The following is a 22,584-nucleotide window of genomic DNA, read 5'->3' as shown; positions in this document are numbered from 1 at the left end:
CACACCTCCAGGTATTGAGGTGAGTTGCCGGACATGCACACCTCCAGGTATTGAGGTGAGTTGCCGGACATGCACACCTCCAGGTATTGAGGTGAGTTGCCGGACATGCACACCTCCAGGTATTGAGGTGAGTTGCCGGACATGCACACCTCCAGGTATTGAGGTGAGTTGCCGGACATGCACACCTCCAGGTATTGAGGTGAGTTGCCGGACATGCACACCTCCAGGTATTGAGGTGAGTTGCCGGACATGCACACCTCCAGGTATTGAGGTGAGTTGCCGGACATGCACACCTCCAGGTATTGAGGTGAGTTGCCGGACATGCACACCTCCAGGTATTGAGGTGAGTTGCCGGACATGCACACCTCCAGGTATTGAGGTGAGTTGCCGGACATGCACACCTCCAGGTATTGAGGTGAGTTGCCGGACATGCACACCTCCAGGTATTGAGGTGAGTTGCCGGACATGCACACCTCCAGGTATTGAGGTGAGTTGCCGGACATGCACACCTCCAGGTATTGAGGTGAGTTGCCGGACATGCACACCTCCAGGTATTGAGGTGAGTTGCCGGACATGCACACCTCCAGGTATTGAGGTGAGTTGCCGGACATGCACACCTCCAGGTATTGAGGTGAGTTGCCGGACATGCACACCTCCAGGTATTGAGGTGAGTTGCCGGACATGCACACCTCCAGGTATTGAGGTGAGTTGCCGGACATGCACACCTCCAGGTATTGAGGTGAGTTGCCGGACATGCACACCTCCAGGTATTGAGGTGAGTTGCCGGACATGCACACCTCCAGGTATTGAGGTGAGTTGCCGGACATGCACACCTCCAGGTATTGAGGTGAGTTGCCGGACATGCACACCTCCAGGTATTGAGGTGAGTTGCCGGACATGCACACCTCCAGGTATTGAGGTGAGTTGCCGGACATGCACACCTCCAGGTATTGAGGTGAGTTGCCGGACATGCACACCTCCAGGTATTGAGGTGAGTTGCCGGACATGCACACCTCCAGGTATTGAGGTGAGTTGCCGGACATGCACACCTCCAGGTATTGAGGTGAGTTGCCGGACATGCACACCTCCAGGTATTGAGGTGAGTTGCCGGACATGCACACCTCCAGGTATTGAGGTGAGTTGCCGGACATGCACACCTCCAGGTATTGAGGTGAGTTGCCGGACATGCACACCTCCAGGTATTGAGGTGAGTTGCCGGACATGCACACCTCCAGGTATTGAGGTGAGTTGCCGGACATGCACACCTCCAGGTATTGAGGTGAGTTGCCGGACATGCACACCTCCAGGTATTGAGGTGAGTTGCCGGACATGCACACCTCCAGGTATTGAGGTGAGTTGCCGGACATGCACACCTCCAGGTATTGAGGTGAGTTGCCGGACATGCACACCTCCAGGTATTGAGGTGAGTTGCCGGACATGCACACCTCCAGGTATTGAGGTGAGTTGCCGGACATGCACACCTCCAGGTATTGAGGTGAGTTGCCGGACATGCACACCTCCAGGTATTGAGGTGAGTTGCCGGACATGCACACCTCCAGGTATTGAGGTGAGTTGCCGGACATGCACACCTCCAGGTATTGAGGTGAGTTGCCGGACATGCACACCTCCAGGTATTGAGGTGAGTTGCCGGACATGCACACCTCCAGGTATTGAGGTGAGTTGCCGGACATGCACACCTCCAGGTATTGAGGTGAGTTGCCGGACATGCACACCTCCAGGTATTGAGGTGAGTTGCCGGACATGCACACCTCCAGGTATTGAGGTGAGTTGCCGGACATGCACACCTCCAGGTATTGAGGTGAGTTGCCGGACATGCACACCTCCAGGTATTGAGGTGAGTTGCCGGACATGCACACCTCCAGGTATTGAGGTGAGTTGCCGGACATGCACACCTCCAGGTATTGAGGTGAGTTGCCGGACATGCACACCTCCAGGTATTGAGGTGAGTTGCCGGACATGCACACCTCCAGGTATTGAGGTGAGTTGCCGGACATGCACACCTCCAGGTATTGAGGTGAGTTGCCGGACATGCGCACCTCCAGGTATTGAGGTGAGTTGCCGGACACGCGCGCGCCTCCCGGTATTGAGGTGAGTTGCTGGACACGCACACCTCCGGGTATTGAGGTGAGTTGCCGGACACGCGTGCGCACCTCCGGGTATTGAGGTGAGTTGCTGGACACGCACACCTCCAGGTATTGAGGTGAGTTGCCGGACATGCACACCTCCAGGTATTGAGGTGAGTTGCCGGACACGCGCGCGCCTCCAGGTATTGAGGTGAGTTGCCGGACATGCGTACCTCCAGGTATTGAGGTAAGTTGCCGGACACGTGCACACCTCCAGGTATTGAGGTGAGTTGCCGGACATGCGCACCTCCAGGTATTGAGGTGAGTTGCCGGACACGTGCACACCTCCAGGTATTGAGGTGAGTTGCCGGACATGCACACCTCCAGGTATTGAGGAGAGTTGCTGGACATGCACACCTCCAGGTATTGAGGTGAGTTGCCGGACATGCACACCTCCAGGTATTGAGGTGAGTTGCCGGACATGCACACCTCCAGGTATTGAGGTGAGTTGCCGGACATGCACGCCTACAGGTATTGAGGTGAGTTGCTGGACACGCACACCTCCGGGTATTGAGGTGAGTTGCCGGACATGCACACCTCCAGGTATTGAGGTGAGTTGCCGGACATGCACACCTCCAGGTATTGAGGTGAGTTGCCGGACATGCACACCTCCAGGTATTGAGGTGAGTTGCCGGACATGCACACCTCCAGGTATTGAGGTGAGTTGCCGGACATGCACACCTCCAGGTATTGAGGTGAGTTGCCGGACATGCACACCTCCAGGTATTGAGGTGAGTTGCCGGACATGCACACCTCCAGGTATTGAGGTGAGTTGCCGGACATGCACACCTCCAGGTATTGAGGTGAGTTGCCGGACATGCACACCTCCAGGTATTGAGGTGAGTTGCCGGACATGCACACCTCCAGGTATTGAGGTGAGTTGCCGGACATGCACACCTCCAGGTATTGAGGTGAGTTGCCGGACATGCACACCTCCAGGTATTGAGGTGAGTTGCCGGACATGCACACCTCCAGGTATTGAGGTGAGTTGCCGGACATGCACACCTCCAGGTATTGAGGTGAGTTGCCGGACATGCACACCTCCAGGTATTGAGGTGAGTTGCCGGACATGCACACCTCCAGGTATTGAGGTGAGTTGCCGGACATGCACACCTCCAGGTATTGAGGTGAGTTGCCGGACATGCACACCTCCAGGTATTGAGGTGAGTTGCCGGACATGCACACCTCCAGGTATTGAGGTGAGTTGCCGGACATGCACACCTCCAGGTATTGAGGTGAGTTGCCGGACATGCACACCTCCAGGTATTGAGGTGAGTTGCCGGACATGCACACCTCCAGGTATTGAGGTGAGTTGCCGGACATGCACACCTCCAGGTATTGAGGTGAGTTGCCGGACATGCACACCTCCAGGTATTGAGGTGAGTTGCCGGACATGCACACCTCCAGGTATTGAGGTGAGTTGCCGGACATGCACACCTCCAGGTATTGAGGTGAGTTGCCGGACATGCACACCTCCAGGTATTGAGGTGAGTTGCCGGACATGCACACCTCCAGGTATTGAGGTGAGTTGCCGGACATGCACACCTCCAGGTATTGAGGTGAGTTGCCGGACATGCACACCTCCAGGTATTGAGGTGAGTTGCCGGACATGCACACCTCCAGGTATTGAGGTGAGTTGCCGGACATGCACACCTCCAGGTATTGAGGTGAGTTGCCGGACATGCACACCTCCAGGTATTGAGGTGAGTTGCCGGACATGCACACCTCCAGGTATTGAGGTGAGTTGCTGGACACGCACACCTCCGGGTATTGAGGTGAGTTGCCGGACATGCACACCTCCAGGTATTGAGGTGAGTTGCCGGACACGCGCGCGCCTCCAGGTATTGAGGTGAGTTGCCGGACATGCACACCTCCAGGTATTGAGGTGAGTTGCCGGACATGCACACCTCCAGGTATTGAGGTGAGTTGCCGGACATGCACACCTCCAGGTATTGAGGTGAGTTGCCGGACATGCACACCTCCAGGTATTGAGGTGAGTTGCCGGACATGCACACCTCCAGGTATTGAGGTGAGTTGCCGGACATGCACACCTCCAGGTATTGAGGTGAGTTGCTGGACATGCACGCATACAGATATTAAGGTGAGTTGCTGGACACGCACACCTCCGGGTATTGAGGTGAGTTGCCGGACATGCACACCTCCAGGTATTGAGGTGAGTTGCCGGACATGCACACCTCCAGGTATTGAGGTGAGTTGCCGGACATGCACACCTCCAGGTATTGAGGTGAGTTGCCGGACATGCACACCTCCAGGTATTGAGGTGAGTTGCCGGACATGCACACCTCCAGGTATTGAGGTGAGTTGCTGGACACGCACACCTCCGGGTATTGAGGTGAGTTGCCGGACATGCACACCTCCAGGTATTGAGGTGAGTTGCCGGACATGCACACCTCCAGGTATTGAGGTGAGTTGCCGGACATGCACACCTCCAGGTCATGCTTTGTCCCCAAACACTACAACTCAAACTTTCTACATGTGCTGGAAAGTTTGCAGTTTGTGCAGACGTTAAGAATCTTTATGTGAGATCTGCACCCGCATGCACTGTGTTATATTTTGTTGGTGTTACCTGTACAAGGTAAGAGATGTGGCCGATGTAAAACTGTTAGAATCATGTTTATTTGGGACAGAAACACAAAAAATGCCACACAAATAACTTGATATGCCTGAAAATACTCATGGTCTACCTTCCACACCTGGCAATGGTGCAGAGTGAAATAAAGAGCATGCAGCACTCATGTATGAAGCGACACAGCAGGTTGAGTTATATATCATTTCAATCAGAACATTACGCTCTAGTTAATTATCATAACCGACTTGAGAAAATATATAGATAACATGTGCCCCCACTGTGCCAGGAAAATTATTGCAGTTGCCTCACTGAAAGGTTAAAGGATAGGAATGCTAAGAAATTAGCTAATCCTGAGTGACTTTGAATGTGAAAGCAGTGGCAAATAAATTCAAATCACATTCTATTCACATTCATCACATGTTCATATGTTCTAACCCCAGTAAATATTGATATCCTATACTGTACTGAAGCAGATGCAGTTACATTTTTTACTGTAAATAGAGCAAAGTTTTGGAGAAAAGGAAAATGTGTTTATGTTTCCATGCCTTCATTATGAAGTACATGAAGAAGAAAAGACCTTTCAATACCTTCTACAAGTATCTTATTATTGAAGTTATATGATGGGCATTTTGTATGGTGAATCAACAATATGAACTTGGATCATTCATTCCTTTTAAGATACTTAAGATATTCTGTACTAATTTTCTTTTTCTTTGATAAAAAGTACCAATACCAGTAAAAAGAATGAAGGTATTTTAGCATTTTTTGTAAACTGTGATGATGGCAGAGGAAAATTATTTGATTCATCATTCACAATCATTGCCAAAATGAGGTTAGATCCATTGCAGTAAAGGCACATCTTTGTTTTTAAGGTTAGATCCATATCTCAATAAAGTCACATCTTAGTATTTACAGAACCAGTGTTACCATTTTCATGAGCTCTTGCATATCAATTGCAAGACAGAGTAAGTTTATCCATTTCATAACTGTTTGTGATACTGGTGTTTAAGTGTTTAGATATATTGTTTTACGGTTTTAATTTGTGGTTGTCACATGTAAGGCATAGGAAGAATATTACTTAAATATAAGCCAAGCATCCCTTTAAATAGGTACAAATCTAATATTATTCAGCATTGATATCTAAAGAGAAGGCAGTATGACTAAAAAACCTGAAAATATCTTCAAATGCAGGTATTTTGTCACGGTACTTGAATATGAATCTAGTTTTGTCATGCTCGCCAGATGACAGTGGATACTTTGTAAGAGGTCTTGGCTTGCATCCAAGCCACTGCATATACATACACATTATTTACAAAGAGAATGGGAAACATCTTACATGTCACTTAAGCCATCAAAATATAATGGATGAATAAGTGGATTTTTAGTAAATTTTCAAAGCCTTGATGATATATTAATCATTCTTTCATTTACATGAGTGCTTTGAGTGACAAGAGCTTTGTCATTAGTTCATCAAAGCACTGAAAGAGGTTTTTGATTATCAGGGCCTAAATATTCAGTAGAGTGAGAGAAATACATAGGTTGGAGCAAATTGGAGTGTTTTGGCATACAGTGGACAACGTATTGTTAGCGGTTGTACTAGGGCCTATTAAGGAGTCAGGAGAACCACTGAATAGTTTGTGGATGGGGATGTCTAGATTTAGCACATGATACATGACAGTGGATATGAGTAAGGCCTTTGTCTGTCAGTTTCTGCTGCAGGAAATAGCAGCAAGTATAAAAGGAAAGATCAAACAGTAGGTTTCAGTAAAATCATTAAACTTTTTTTCAACATTTTTCTAAAAGGGTCATACAACTCATTTGATTTAGTTGAACATTCAAGCATTGTAGTTTGATTATCTTAAGGTGCCTGGTCAAAACCTGAGAGGTTAATATGTGGTTATCGTTAGGAGGTGGATCATACAACTTCTCTGAAGTAATTTATGTTAGAAGAATGACTCTTCTATTTTTGTATTCCATAGTAATCCTTGTTGTACTGAGTGATGCAATCATGCTATCTTTAATAAATAGCTCGTGTTAGCTTTGGTAGATATCTGATTTTGATATTATTTTTGTAGGAGGATCCTACCAGAGAAAATTTATTTGTTGAAGGGGATATGCGATGGCTACCTCTTCGACGTAAAGTAGAAATCCTTCATGCCCTCTGCGACTTCAGATTAGAAGCTGAAGATGTTCTTGATCTCTTAAAAGTAAGTGTATTCATATTACAATGTTTTCATAAAAAGGAATCTGATTTTTTGGAATTTTTTGTTGATTGTGGAAGGTAAATTTTGGTATGCTGAGATGTATTATGTTTTATGCATTCATTTTTGGCTGGACAGCTGTATGTTTCATGCTAACCAAGATATGTTGGTTCATGTCCTTCCCATCATTTGCTTATTCACTGAAGAGTTTTTATTGTCTCAAAATCCAGCAGCATGAAATGGAAAAAGAAAAGTGTCATTGATAATTTGAGGGGCTTCTCACTAGTATTTTGTGAGTAACATGATTTCTGACAGAACTCTTATAGTTATTTGGGGTTTTAAAACATGCTTATCAAGGTTCTAGGGTAAAAGAAAAATATTGACCATGATTTCATCATATTTTTTCTTCTTTGCAGAATTTAGAATCCGATAGTTTACGGGTGGAGCCACTTGGGTATGATGACAGTGGTTCCACATACTGGTATTTTTATGGCACCCGACTCTATAGGGAGGACCACTCACCATATCACCCACACAGACGGAAACCAAAGGATAAAGACAAAGAAGATAAAAGAAAAAAGAAACGGAAGAAAAAAGGCCACAAAAATGAAGAGAGTGAGGAGGAAGCAGATGAGCCAAAACCTGTTTGGCAGGTGAGTCTATTATTTTATGCATTGATAGGTTACTTGTCATTGAAAGTTTTTGAGTTAGAATGGCTGCTTTTATTTTTCCCAGAATATCTTCCCCTCTACTCATTTTTAGGCGTATGCTGAAATATTTAACCTTATACACATCTCAGTCAGATGTGTTACACTTCTCTGATTACATATCTCAACATTTACGTATTCATTTTACCCTCTGCATATCTGCATTCAGTCATTCTTGGTTATTACTGTCATTAGTACATCTTTAATTGCTGTGCTTTCTCATAATTTTGTCATTAGTATTTGTATGTTGTAAATGTGGTAGGGAAGCAGATATGGAAGGGTGAAACCTCTTCTCAGGAGTGAGATTGTAAGTAAACTGAACAAATGTCTGCTGAACTTTTAAATCAGCACACCTGTGGCATGCCTTGAGTTTTTTAAGTCCCCAAACTTTGACGTTATCTGCCTCAAGGTCTGTCTACTTACTTCCACTGTTTTCTTTTTTTTTCACCCACTGCTCTCCTAATTCACAAAATGTATAACTTTCTTCAGCTGTGTAAACTCCTGCCATGAGGCCATGACGTCCTGAATAGAGATTCACTACTCAGCAGATTTCAGTATTTACCATAGGGAATAGTTGAAGTCCTCCCATACATTCTCAGCAATCTAGAGCAAATCATCACCCACCCTATCAACATTCCTGTGACCACTCTTCTAATATTCTGGATCTGTTTTTCGCCCCTAATTCTTTGCACTGTAGCTACATGATCTTGCCCCCAAACAGGAGCATGTTGGGCTTATTTCTAAGCTCCCTTTTTTGGCTTCCTTCCACGTTCTGAACCATCATATCTAGCTTCCTCACTGACTAATCTATCTCTGTAGTTGATGGATCAGCCTCTCTCGCTTTCTTCATCACCATTGGTGTCGCACAAGGTACTGTTTTGTCTCTTACACTTTTTCTTCTTTTTATCAATGGTTTCATTTCTAATGCAATTAACCAAATGCACTCATATGTTGATAACTCTGCACTGCATCCCTCGATATCCTTCAACAGTACTCCTTCTCTCACTTGATCTGCATCTTGTCTCGGTAAACTTGAACAGGATATCTCATTGGGGTAGACAAAACTAGGTCAAATTTAAAGCCTCCTGGACAGTTTTTGCCCATCTGTCTATCAAAAATTCCTCACAACTATCCTGTCTCATTTGGCTCTTCTGTAATTCCACCTCTTGACTTGATAGACATACTTGATATTACCTTAACATCCACACTGTCTAGGAAACCTCACATTACAGAAATAGCTGAGAGTGCCTCTAAGAGACTGGGAGTCCTGCATAGATGTCAATATCTCTTTTCTTCTGAGCAGTTCTTCTGTTTATACAAAGCATTCATCTGTTTTTGTGTATAGTACTGTTCTCACATCTGAGGTGTTTCTATCTCTGTATCCTTACTTGACAGAGTTGACCACCCCTGGTGCAACTTACCAATTTTCCCAGGCTAACATCAAAACTTGACCCACTTGCCTTTGTCACAGTGTTGGTTCACTTTCCCTATTCTGTAGGTATTACTTCAGTTTTTGCTCCAAAGAGCTAGCTGCTTGTGTGCCCCCAACATTAGCGAGACTATACAGTACTTGGCAGCCTATTGTATAACATGATTACTATGTGTCCTTCTGCGATTCAAGGTTGGGCCATTTTGATAAATGTTTCTTTTCCTACTCCTGGAAGCTTTGGAACTCTTAACCATCTCCTGTCTTTCCCAGTATATATTTAAGAAACAGCTCTTTTGAAAAGACAGGTTTTTCACTTCCTCCAAAATTTGTAAATACTTTTCTTTGTCTCTTCTTTTCCCCTTTCATTAACCTCTGTATTTCAAGTAAGGCCAGGCCTTGATGTGGACTTTTGTCTGTGACTGGAAGATGATAGGCATATTGATAAGTGGGGACCACGTTTGCATTAATTTTCTTTGTAAGTCTTTATAAACTTGTTCCTTTTCACTTAGATTGGAATGGAGGTGAGGATTATATGACAGACCAAGTCTTAAGTATGATGATAGATAGATACTTTTTATCTCTGATAGAGTAGATTAGGTAAAAGATTAGAGACGTTGAATACAAGGTTGAGTAACTTTTTTGGTAGAAGAATATGGAGGCATTAATGAGATGTGGGAGAAGTTTAGGGATATTGTTGTGTTTGCAGCAGATGAACTGTGTGAGAAGAGAAAGAAAGGAATGGGAAAGAGAGGACAGCATGGTGGACAGCATTATGAAATGAGGAGATACAAAGAGCCATTAAGGAGAAGAAAAGACTTACAAGTTAAGGATGCAGCACATAGGAGTTAGCAAGGAGATGAAGAGAGAACTCTTTACAAAAAGGTAGTCAAAAGCGTGTTAAGAAATAGTAAAAAAGAGAGTGGGTCAGGAAATGAGAATGAATGTGACCATGCAAAGTTTTAGTCTGCTTTACTTGTTGCTGATTATAGCAACTTCATTATCATCCGCTTAGTTTCAGGATGCAGAGAAATAATATGGATAAAAGGGAGGGGTGGTCTCTGTGGGATGAGAACTAGGCAACTGAGGAGTAAGCATTCCGTGTCTTCAGTGTGACAGTTGGATCTTAGGCATGACGGTGTTTGTGATGTGTTCAAGAGGTGTGTGTGATGATCAAGAAATGGGTGGCATCCAAGATGCTTATGAGTGTAACTCCCACATGCCTTGGAAGTGTAGTTTCGGATAGGTGTATATCTGGTGTGATGTGTTCATCTGGTTTGGGAGGGTGGTTGTTTAGTGCTTTTTGCATCATTTCCATGTATATGTGTTTTGCCTTTGTTGTTTCCAATAAGGGATCTGTGTGTATAAGTTGTTGAAATAAGAGGCAGGAATCAGTTTTTCATTTCTACTTGGGGGTTGATAGTTGGTTTTGAAGTGGCTTAGATTTGAAGGGTCTCGTGCTGCTGCAAGGAGCTAAGTGCTGAGTGTAGTGAAGTGGGATTGCATTGGAAGGATTTTTGTTTCATCATGTAAATTCTGAATGTTAGTGGCTATTAGGCAGTTGCTGGCTGTCATGCAACTTAGTTTTATTTGTTTTTGACAGGGTGGATGACCAGGCAGGTGAAGCATACTTTATTGTGGAGTGGATGAATTGTTTGTAAAGGATAAGTAAGGATTTTTTTCTTTTTATCTGGTGCTTTTGAATGTTCCCCTGGATTTTAGTTATGTGTGGCCTTTGCATTGAAGTTTGTGGTGTAAGGAGTGAATGTCATGTGCTTCGTATGTGATACCCAGTATGGCTGGAATTTTGATGAGGAGAATTGTTAAGCATTCAGGGTTGCAGGAGGTTATAGGTTGGATTCATGAGATTAAATTGTGATATCACGGTAGAGTTTTGTGGAGATGGAGACATTCTGTTTTGGTTGGGCCAGTGTTCTATTTGCGTGTTAGGTCACTAGGATTATAGAAGATGCTGACAAAAACTGAAGGTTAGGTAAAAGATGGTTGAGGAAGTGTATTATGGAGAGGGTGGCTGCCTCAGTTACAGAAATTATAGAGATGTGCAGAGGTTTTGCTGTGTAGAGAAGGTTCCTTATGTTGTACCTTGCTGCATGGTGGGAGAAGTCATATGAGTTCTACATATAGATGGTGATGAAAAATTGGAGGTATTCACTAGTAAGCATGTACTAGTATGAGAAAAAGGAATACCTGATAAAATATGTTTCCTCTTCTGATACTAATAGCAAATGCTGCTGTAGTGGTGCCATACTAGTACATGTATTGAATTTCAGTGGCATAAGTCTTCTAGGATTACTTTGGTTGTTTTAACTAATTAAAAGCATTGTGTAGGTTAAAGATAACAAAACAACAGGAAAATTAAGGGGTATATTGTGCATTGATAAACAGCACTGTCTTCTGTATTTGAAATTGTGCTCATTTATGTTTTCAGTTTTGTTAATAGTCTTTGTATATGAGCTTCAGAGAGGGTTCATCTTTTCTTTTTTTCTCGTTTTGTAGGTCCAGTGTTTTTCTGAGGAGGACTGGAACAACCTTGCCGAAAAGTTTCAGGATTGTGCATCCAAACTTGAACGCAGTTTGTTACAGACTCTCCGTGAAGATTTCCTTCCAGAGATCCCACGGCTCTTTCAAGAGAAAGAGAAGGTGAGTTAAACTGATATTGATGTTTGGATGAATATTCACTGTCAGTGTCAGAGCATAGTGTGAACATAGCCTTTCAGGATACTGCTGTATGAGGTTCTCCATAAAAGAACTAGACTAGCAACAAGGTGGCCAGAATGTGTTTAGTATACTATTGTCATGTTCAAACTTCCCTTTTTTGAAAAGAATACTCAGGCGTTTAGTCATGCCACAAACAATATGGTTGCAAATCCCGAAAAAAGACTTGGTGATTTTCCCTTGTTGTTTTGGTAGACTGGAATGCACAAACTTTATGTGATAAGCAGACTTCACCTTCCTTGCTGAGAGAGAAGATAGCCCAATCCTAACATGCAGTACAACACACTCAATACTTCCTGGTCACTCATTGCCTGTGGGACATTTGTTGCCAACCAGTCACATTAGCGTCCCCTTTCAGTTACCCTAAGTGATAGTCCGTCATGCACAGGCCTCCCTAATTGGCTGTCCAAGTGGCTCACCCAGACCTGAATTCTTCATATGTTCCTCCTGATATATTCAGTATAAAAACGCTTTTTAGTTCGTGATATGCATGAGATGTTTCTGAAGAGAACCATAGAAAAATCAGTCAGAGAGAAAGTGCACAGGTTAAGCAGTGTACATAAACTTGTATCTTCGATAAGTTATGAAGGAAAAGCAAGGAGAAGAGGATTCAGAAGTAGGTAGTAATTGCTGGGCAGCCAACCACCAAGGAGGTATATTACCAGTACTACCTATCTGGGTATCGGGAGGGTTAGTGATACCTGCATAGTGAGCCAGCACTTCAGTGGTTGTCAAGTTGCACTCCCCTGACCCAGGTAGCTGTCTTTTCTGGCTGCCTCACCCAATGTGGACTACTGGCATTCTGTCCACATTCTGTCCATCTCTCCTTGTCATACATAACACTTGGACAACACTTAACTCACACAGTGCATTCTTCGTAACTTTAGATTTCCCTGTGGTGAACACTATAAGCTAGCCCTGCTTTTTGGCAAAATGGTAGGAGCAATAGATAGAAGTAGTAGGTAGGAACATTTAGGCAAGAGCATTAGGTATGAACGTTTAGTAGAAGCAATAGGCACAAGCTTTAGGTAGAAGTAGTTGGTATGAACATTAGGTACGAGCCTTTGCAAACACTGTGCTAGAGTTGCCCTCTGCCAGTGGCCTGTTAAGGGTGAGTCACTGAAGGCTAGAAAGCGGCATTGGAGTTCACTCTTATATAGATTCTATTACCTTTGCCACCCCCTAGAGAGAGTTCTAGGTGGGAAGAGGCATCAGAGATGTGGAAATCAGTGACTAGATGTTGGAAAGTGAGATCACATGCAGCAGGCACCCTCATGGATAACAACCAGCAGAAGCAACATTTCCATAGATATGTATATATCTAAAGATGGAACTTTATAAGTAAGGTTTTTTTAAATAAATGCATTCTTTTGAAAGTGGAGTGAATCGTTGAATGGGGAAAAGATCAATAGCTGGAGTAACCTACTACATATAGTGGAGATGCGTAAACAGAAGTGAATTGTCCATCCCTTTGTTAGTAATTACATGTTGTTTACTTCAGAAGAGATACTTACACCAGCAGGTTGGGTAGCTTCTCATTTCTAGGATGTATTATCCCTTTTCAGTTTTTTCTGCCTCTGGTGCACTCCTAGTTATGTCAAAAATCAGACCATTTGGAAAATCATCCACAACAGCTCATTATGGAAGAAAGAGGCATACAGGCTGTGAAGATTACCTGTTTGTGATGGCACATAGTGGAAGAAAAGATATTGTAATTGGAGAATACATGAGAACAATAAGGTTTACAGCCCTTGGAGACCACAGATATGGAGAGAAAGGGGAAGTAAAAGTGTTGGATTAATTGATATGGAAGGCATGGTATTTATCGAGGAAATGAGTTTAAGGTTGTACGAGGGAAATGCCTTATCATATGTTTTGTGACTTTTGTTCTGTTATGGGTAGAATAATTAATGGACAGAAGTCCTGATATATCCAAATGCTTTGATGTTTTCATGTAATATTAGTTTGAAAGGTTCCCATTCCATAGAATTAAAAAACTAAAGCATTGTCAAATATTAAGTACTTCTTGTATCATTCAGCCCACAAAAGTCAGATATTTTAGAGTATCATTGTGTACAAAGTTTTTTTATATTTTGTTTTTCTTATTGAATGTTATGTGTTAGCAGATTCAAAGGAAGCGCATGATGGAATTTGCCCCGAGAAGGTCATCTGGGCGAGTACAAAAGTTGAAGGAGAAGAGGGAGGAAGAGGAGAAGAAGATGGCGATAGAAATTGTTGAACAAGAAAAGAGAAGACAATTAGAAGAAGAGAAAAAGAGGAAGAAGAAGGAAGAAGAATCAGTAGCGGCTGAAAAAACTGAAAAGTTAGTATTCGTTGATTTTGTAGTGTAGTAGTAGATAAGAATTCTCTCTCTCTCTCTCTCTCTCTCTCTCTCTCTCTCTCTCTCTCTCTCTCTCTCTCTCTCTCTCTCTCTCTCTCTCCATACATGTATGGCATTTTTCATGTAGAGTGATACCATCAGGAACAGACAGAGAAATGGGCTGATTCGCTCACATCCTCTGCATCATAATAATTTCTGTAGACAAATTATGAATAGTGGAACTGGATCACTCTGTGCTTAGTAGTTATTCCTGAACTGATAGTTTATTTTAAAGGTTTTTGTAATGACTTTGTGAATAACGCAAAAAACATTAAAAAGGAAGTGTTTTGAAACCAGGAGAAGCAGGTCACATGGCTCAAGGAATTGTAAGATGATTATTTGCACCAAACAGAAGAGGCTTAAAGGATGCATTCTTGGCATTTGTGTGTAGTATAATCAACCAGACCTAGGGATAAAAAGCCAAGCTACTTGATAAAGTATCAGCATTTCTGCAGTTGTATCAGTGAGCCAGCGAACCATATCCTTCCCAAACAAATAAGACTGTCGTCATGCTGTTTCCTTTCCAGCCAGGGTCACATTAGCAACCTAAATACCATATTATCATTAGAAGTCCTGACAGTAGTTGCATCAAGTCAAATATTTTATTTATTTTGAGATGATGTAGATTTATGAAGGAAGATTATTTGTTCAGATTTAGCAAGGATCATCTTGAGTGTTGATTTAGTTGCCCAGATGAGTTTCTCTTTTAAAGGGAATCTGTAAATACCGGTAGGAATGGTTCAAACAGGTTCCCAGAGGAGTGCTTTATATAGGTTACAAGTCCTTCAGGTATTATTCAAGAATTATGCTTTTCTGTCTTGACGCTAATTCTTATTTTTGGCCTGTGTAAGAGTTGGTGTAACCCTATAGATATTTTTAATTATTTTCATCTCTAAACTAGGGTTAGGCAAAGAATTTAGTAACATGATTGCTGCACACTGGTGGTAAGAAAATTAGAATTTGCTATTCCATTTATTCACCTTTCTTCATATTTATACAACCATTTAACTCTGTCATGTGTGGAGAAATCTGTTTCATTGTAGAGATCAGTTCATGATGTCAGAGAGAAGAATCTCGCTGGATGCAAATCCCTACCATCCACCTGCCACAGTGTGTGGTGTTGGAAGACTTGGTTTTTCTTTCGCCATTCGTCTTCCAGCGGTTAGGCTATGTTTAGGCTAGAGTTGTGGAATGCTTTTTAAAAAGAATGACAACTCTTCAATTGCTTTACTTGTTTTTGACGATTGGCCTTAGTTGGTTCACAAAAGGCAGTTTTTGGATTGATACCTTGTGTAGGCAGTTGAGCTTTGCATGTTAGGGTTTAGTTACTTTTACCACGAAGAGTATGAGCAAGTTTCTCAGAGTGCAGAAATTAGTCTTGACAGTTAAAGCCACTTTTCTGTTCTTGACACAAAGCTGAAGACATTTGTCATGGGTGTTCAGTCTTTGTTAACAATTAGACCAGTAGTATTTAGAAGCTCATCTCTTTGAAAAGAGAGGTTACACTATCCCCAAAGGACTGGCCATAGAATACACACTATGTAAATATGAATTACACTTTCCCATCTGCTTTCTGAATGCCACCCATCACTTCAACATTACAACACTTTTGTATTACAAGCCTCATGCCCACAATGCAACATCAATAAAGAAGACACTGACCCCCTACTGCTCAGTTGTTATCTCAGTTGCCATGTTCTTCCTTCATGTACATATACACGTTACCACACTTCATGACCTGTGGTCATTCATGGTGGACATGGCTGGCTTTCTGAGCTCATGGGAACCTCATTAAAGGGACTTCTAGGGCATCAAGGTAAGGTAAAGCACTGGTATAGATTATTTTTTCATCCTTGTTTGCCATATCTCATGTTAAAGAAGTAGCATCAGGAACAGATGAAGAGATGGCCTCATTTTGCTCACATCCATTTTCTGGCTATCATGTTTAATTCACTGAAACCACAGTCCCTTTTCCACAAACGGTCCCACAGACTTTTCTGTGATTCCCCCTCAGTTGCTTTGTATGCCCTAGTTCATTCCATTGATAGCACTTCGCTTTTTGTATACCAGATCACTCCATTTCACTCTGTCCTGTGCATGCATTTCACCCTCCTGCATGGTCAGGCCTTGAGCACTCTTAAGTCTTTTTCGCTTCATCCCTCTGTCTTCAATTTGGTCTTCCCCTTCTCTTTGTCTGATACATATATCCTCTTTGTCAACCTCTTCTCACTGGTTTTCTCCATATGTCCAAACCATTTCAGCACACCCTCTTCATCAGCTCTTCAACCACACTATTTTTATTACCACACCTCTTTCAACCACACTCCTTTATAACCACACAACTCTCTGACCCTTTTCTTACTTATTCAATTGAACCACCTCGCACCATATATTGTCCTCAGACATTTAATTCCCAACACTTCTACCCTCCATTGCACATTTTCTTCTTCAGGTCATGCCTCACATCCATACATCATTGGGACTACTGTACTTTCAAACATATCCATTTTTGCCCTTGATGATGACCTCTCATTCTACACATTCTGTAATGCTCCGAGATTATTTACCTCCTTGTCCACCCTCTGACTTCTGCTTCCATAGTTCCATTTGCTGTTATATCCACTCCCAGGTATATGAAACATGCTGCTGCCTTCAGTTTTTCTCTGTTCAAACTCACACCTCAACTAACCTGACCTTCAGCACTTAATACCCAGATAACCTTGCTTTTATGTGCATTTACTCTCATTTTCCTTCTCAGACATTTTTTCAAACTCATTTACCACCTTTTGCAGTTTCTAACTTGTTTCTGCCACCAGTGCTGCATCATCAGCAAACTGTAGCTGACTCATTCTCCAGACCCTCCCCTCACCTCCTCCATCCTTAGAAGAATTAAACAGTGATGGTGGCATCATAGACCCACCTTCTCCTGGAACAACTTACCTTCCTCTATGATTATATCTCTGAGAATTATCAGATTTAATTCTTTAGAATACACATTGTAGCATGCTCGTGTTGGAAATTGTATTTGTAAATTGTAGACGTGTAGTGCATTACACTTGTTATTGTTGTTAAGATTTTTTTTATGATTAGGTAAGATTGATTTAAGAATTAGATGAATTTAAAGAAGAAATGTTAATTTTGAGGGGTTTTTGGTTTTGTTTATAATTATACTTTTGTAGGAAGGTTATTTTGTGAATTATATTTTCCTTATCCATACATAGAAATGCTTTTGCTCATGACTGAAATCACACCTAAACACACACACTACAAACATGGGCATCCGTATAGAAAATTTCAAGGGGATGGGGGCACAATGAGTAAGATCTGATGATGTTTGTGTACAGTATTATGAATAGATTTATTAGGCAGTGATGTGATTTAAAACCTTTTAAATACAAATGTATGATGAATGAATAAGAAGGAAAAATATATATTTCTCATTTTTTGCCCTTTATTATATTATGAATGATACAATTTTTTAAATTTTCTCTAGAAAATCCAGGGATGGGGCAACTGCCCCCCTTGCTCCCCCTGCTGATGCCCATGACTACAAACGTACAGAAGCTATAGATCATAAACAGGATACTCCTGACACATCACCACTTTCTACAAGCACACTTCTTGTCTTACATTTGCTACATCCAAAGTTTCAGCATGCATGCAGTTCTTTACACAGGTATTTAGTCTTCTCCTCATACATAGTATATATCACTTTCAAAAAGGTTATTTCTAGCATGTTTGTTAAAAGATTGTGATCTGGTCAATTCTCCATGATTGTAGATATATTGGTATTTAATTTCATAAGACTATATTCTGTGGAAAGAGAGACCTTAGAGTTTTGTAAAAAGAAACAATCATAATTTGGGGAAAAAGTAAAGTTAGTTGCCACACAGTTTTGTTATGGCATAATTACAGTGTAATACTTTCAGAAAGATCAGTTGTTGTAGATGATAAAGGTACAGTAAGAGTTAGTTTTATCACATGTACTTTAATCATTCGTACTTTTTGCAGGAAAAATGTGCGTGAAGTTTTAAAAGAGGAGGTGATACAGGAAAAGATATCACCTCCAAAAATGAACAAGTCTCCTAGAGAGAGAAAGCGAAGTGAAGGTCTTGATGGCAAAAGTAGAGAAAAAGTGGACCCACATGTTGAAATGATTGAAATCACTGATCTATTTAATCATAATGAGGACACTTGGGAAGAACCAGTGAAAAAAAATAGAATAGGCCGACCAAGAAAAAATAGTGCCGAAGAACCCGAAGAAAGAGTAAGAGGCCGGCCGAGAAAGAATAGTGTAGAAGAACCTGAGGAAAAAGTTAAAGGCCGCCCAAGAAAGAATAGTACTGAAGAACCTCAGGAAAAAGTTAAAAGTGGTAGAGGAAGAAAGCCAGGGCGGGGTAGAAAGCCTGGAAGGAAACCAGGATCACACAGGCAGGTTATGAAGGAGGATTTCACAGATGAGGAAGTTGAAGAGAACACCAAACCACAGGTTAGTCATTCTCGTTAGTATTTCCTATGATATTTATCGTAAGTGAGATCTTCAGTGTAGGAATGATGCTGTATTTGTATCTTTCAAGCCTTTGCTGGATCTTGCACATTATAATGTTTGTGCATCTGGTTAGGTCTTACCCAAGCTAACTTCTTTTTGCATAGGAGTTGCCCTTCCATGAAAATAGGAAAAAATTAGAAGAATTCTGTTTTGATTTTTCGTATGAAAATGTTATCTTAGAAATGGTTATGAAGAGAGAATAATGTAAACAGAAGTTATTCGGCTGGAAAATATGTGTAATAGAATTTACAAGGAAGCATTGCAAGATGCAAGATTTCAGTGAAGGGGAAACTTGCATGATATAATGGATATCAAAGGTTTTCATTTAGAATAAGAATACTGTCATACACTCTCCTTATAAACTCTCCATCCTGCATTCTATCCACATGCCCAAACCACCTCAAAGTATTACATTTCACTCTACCACTTAACAATTCATTCCCCTTGGATATAATAGAGCTTAGAGACGTAAAAGGCCTTTAAACATAGCCAAGGAGACTATCTTTTCAGCTAACTCCAAGAGAAGTAAGGATTGCAAGAACTTTTGTTCATGTAGCAGCAGACAGCCATAGCATTGTCTGTTAGAAATGAAATTCCATGCCCAAGACTCAGAATGTTCTGGGAGATAGAAAAACCATGGAACCAGCTTCCTTTATTTTGTTATAGGCCCACACCTACACAGCCCTCTGAAGAATGGAAGCTCCTTGGAATGAGTACAGGAAAAAGTGGCAGGAGGTCATGAAAATGCATAAGAGCTGATAAAGAGGGCAAACCAATGGTAGAGTGAGAGATTATTAATGACATTCAGAGAGAGTAAGATATATTTAGAAAGAGGTGAATTGTGGAGGATGAACATGGGAACATATGTGGGGTGACAGTAAAGACAGTGGTTGAGGAAGTGATGAAAATAAGAGATGAAAAAGAGGTAGAGTTAATATTTTGAAGTACTGGTGGACATGATGTTTGGGATAAAGTGGCATAGAGTTAGAGTCATGGTGAATGGTACGGTGAAAAGTAAGATAGTGAAAGCCTTTTAGAAGGTGAGGTGTGGCAAAGCAGCAGGAGTAGGTGGGATTGTGGTTAAGTATCTCAAGAATGTGGGTAGCAGTATAGGTGATTGGTTAGTCAGGTTAGTTGACATTTGTATGGCCTGAAGTGTGGTGCCTGGGGACTGGCAGAATTCTCTTAGAGTACCCTATAAACTTTAGAAAAAGTTCATTAATTTTTATTGTGCATTTTCTTCTCACACCTTTGTACTTGAGATTTTTAATTCTGTTAGAAATGCTCTTTAGTTTACCTAGTTCACTCTGCTGTATTGGATGAATATTGTATTGTTTTTATGTAACTAATTGTTCATATGTGTATATGCACTAACTTTTGGTGTCACCTGCTTTCTCTTAGCTTTTTCCTCAGACGTTTTTTTTTAAAGGTCCTCACCAGTATCATTCACTTTTTGGTACATCTTTGTTTGATTATTTTATGTGATCGTCCTCAGGCAAGTAGGGGTTCTAATTTTGCACTAATGAGCAATTTTTGTAGCAGTTACTACACTTCATTACAATATCTATTCATGCATGAGGAGGCAAAATGGAAAACAGAGATGAAAAAATGGAGTGAAGAAGGTATTTTGTTATTGGGGCGTGGAAATTCAGTAGTGTGAGAAGGTAGTATTGGATGGGATGAATTGGATTGATATGGTACATTAGGGGTGACATTTTGTCAATAAGCTGAACCAGGGCATATTAAGCGGTCAGGAAAAAAAATACGAAGTAGTTTTGGCTGCTTGACTGTGGGTGGTATACTCTGGGACGTGACAACTGGAGATTGGATGTATGTAAGCAAGCCCATTCATTGTATGATTGTTCCTGACACTGCGTAACTAAGGCAGCTAGGCATGAAAAACTGGCACTTTACAGTTGCTTCTCCTGATTTATAAAGGGTTGTTAATGGCTGCACAGTGAGCTAGCACTTAAGGGGTTGTCAAGTTGCACTCCTCCGTCCAAGTAGCTGTCTTTTCTTTCTACCTCAGCCACACATGAACTGCTGCCATTCTGTCTGCAAACATCTCTGCGTGTCACACATTACTTTTTTGACAATACTTAACACACACAACTCATTTTTTGTAACTCTAGATTTTCTTGTGGTGAGCAGCACTAGCTATGGAGACTCTTTTGCCATGGCCACCTCCTTGAGGGAGTTCCTGGAGGGAACAGGCATCAGAGATATAGATAGATGATTATATATAAGCTACTACTAGAATCTTTTGTCATCTGCAAACACTGCCTCAGTATTTTTTCTCAGTGGATACAAAATGAATTTTTATTTGAAATGTAATGAAACAACTGGCAAATACACACCAAGATGAATGTTTGTGGATAAAGACAATTAGAAATTGAAAAATAAAATTCTTTATCATTGTGAAACTTAGAAAGATAGTTGTAGTAAAAGCAGTATATTAAATGAAGCTATTAACCCAGTCATTACATAGAAGTCAAATACAACACTGTTTTATTTCTGGTTCACTCTGACTGCAGATACTAAAATTTCCTGAATTTGCCTCTTCCTGAATTTTTCCCTATTCTGTTCATTTTATGCAGAGATGATGAATAGGTTTGTTTGAGATCTATGCCTTCATGTTATGTAACAATTTTTGGAGCTATGCTACTTTTACAAGATAGCTATTATTGCAGAAAACACATAGTAATTATATTTGTATGTTACAAACACTCTTACAAATGCTGCATGTCTCTTACTACGTATGCCAGCAGTATTGCTGTTGTACCTCACATGCTTAGCAACAGCAGTTAAAAGGGCACGTAGGACGTGTAAGCAATGTTTGCTTAGGATGAGGTGTACATCATTTATATAGAGAATTTAGTTTTATTTGATGGTAATTATAATGATTTTATGGAGAATTCTTTTAATATAATAATGATAATCTTGTGGAGATTTTTTGATATTTGGGTGTCCTGCTCACAATGTATAGTAGATGTTAAGAATGCTGCAGTCACAGTGTTGATGACTGTATTTTAAAGATTTAAGAGAAAATGAGGCTTAAAGTCAGCAACATACCTGAACCACAGTCCTTCACTTAGAGATTAGCACTTATGCATCTGGCACTCATGAGGTTCTTCCACAGCTCCGGAGCCCCATGATGTAAGTAACTGATACTACTTATAAAGGTATTATTCAAAAAATAAATCCCATTGCTATTCCAAGTTTATGGTTATGGGTATAGTGGATACGTAAACAAGATAAACAAGATAAGGGGAGAGAATTGAACCAAGGGTATTTAGTCTTTAAAAGCCTGATAAGAGCGTTTAAGCTTGGGAGATAATAAAGAAAGCTAAGAACTTTTTTTAACTAATTTTACCAGTCTTCTCATTCTTATTAGTTTTTGAAGCTATCTGAGGTGTTCAGGTTTTGTTAATGTATACTTCCAGAATTGCAAATGTTGGCCTTTAAGCTCCAAGGGAATATTGATTTATGTTGTTAATTTTATAATCATTTCAGAAACATTGTAGTATGTTCGTGTGTAGGTAGCATTTAGCAAGTAATCTATGCTGGTTAGTTCATAACATACTTGTTCTACAGGTATACAGTGGAAGAAAAACCAACAACTCCTTGTCATCAGTAGCATTTTCACTAAATCATGCTGCAGTTGTACCAGAACCTGCTGTGACTACTGTTAATTCCGTCACATCACCGCCCACCAAAAAGAAAGTCAAGAGTGCTCATATGTAAGTTTTTGTCCAATATTCAAGTATCTCTTAATATCTTGTGTGTTTTATGTTTGAACTTCATTAGTATGTCAGAAATACTTTTTCTCAGCAGGTGTTGTTTTTTCCAGT

At 41.3% G+C, this 22,584-nt stretch overlaps 1 protein-coding gene across 2 annotated transcripts in view; it reads left to right on the top strand.

The window, feature by feature from the left end:
- The window catches only part of LOC139757513 (uncharacterized), a 51,370-nt gene that overhangs the window by 1,518 nt on the left and 27,268 nt on the right, over positions 1 to 22,584 (top strand). Inside the window, exons 2-8 of one of the 2 annotated variants that reach the window (XM_071678025.1) lie at positions 6,782 to 6,941; positions 7,352 to 7,588; positions 11,586 to 11,729; positions 13,931 to 14,127; positions 17,678 to 17,860; positions 18,196 to 18,673; positions 22,328 to 22,473. In XM_071678025.1, the coding sequence (XP_071534126.1) occupies positions 6,849 to 6,941; positions 7,352 to 7,588; positions 11,586 to 11,729; positions 13,931 to 14,127; positions 17,678 to 17,860; positions 18,196 to 18,673; positions 22,328 to 22,473 (1,478 nt within the window). In that variant the 5' untranslated portion in view covers positions 6,782 to 6,848. Of the gene's footprint in view, positions 1 to 6,781; positions 6,942 to 7,351; positions 7,589 to 11,585; positions 11,730 to 13,927; positions 14,128 to 17,677; positions 17,861 to 18,195; positions 18,674 to 22,327; positions 22,474 to 22,584 lie in introns of those variants that run through there. The other variant, XM_071678026.1, reaches the window with a different exon arrangement.

This window comes from Panulirus ornatus, chromosome 27 (assembly GCF_036320965.1).
Source record: "Panulirus ornatus isolate Po-2019 chromosome 27, ASM3632096v1, whole genome shotgun sequence".
In the NCBI taxonomy this organism is placed as follows: Eukaryota; Metazoa; Arthropoda; class Malacostraca; order Decapoda; family Palinuridae; genus Panulirus; species Panulirus ornatus.
Note: the sequence above shows the minus strand (reverse complement) of the source record. Positions and strands in the feature narration are given on the sequence as shown.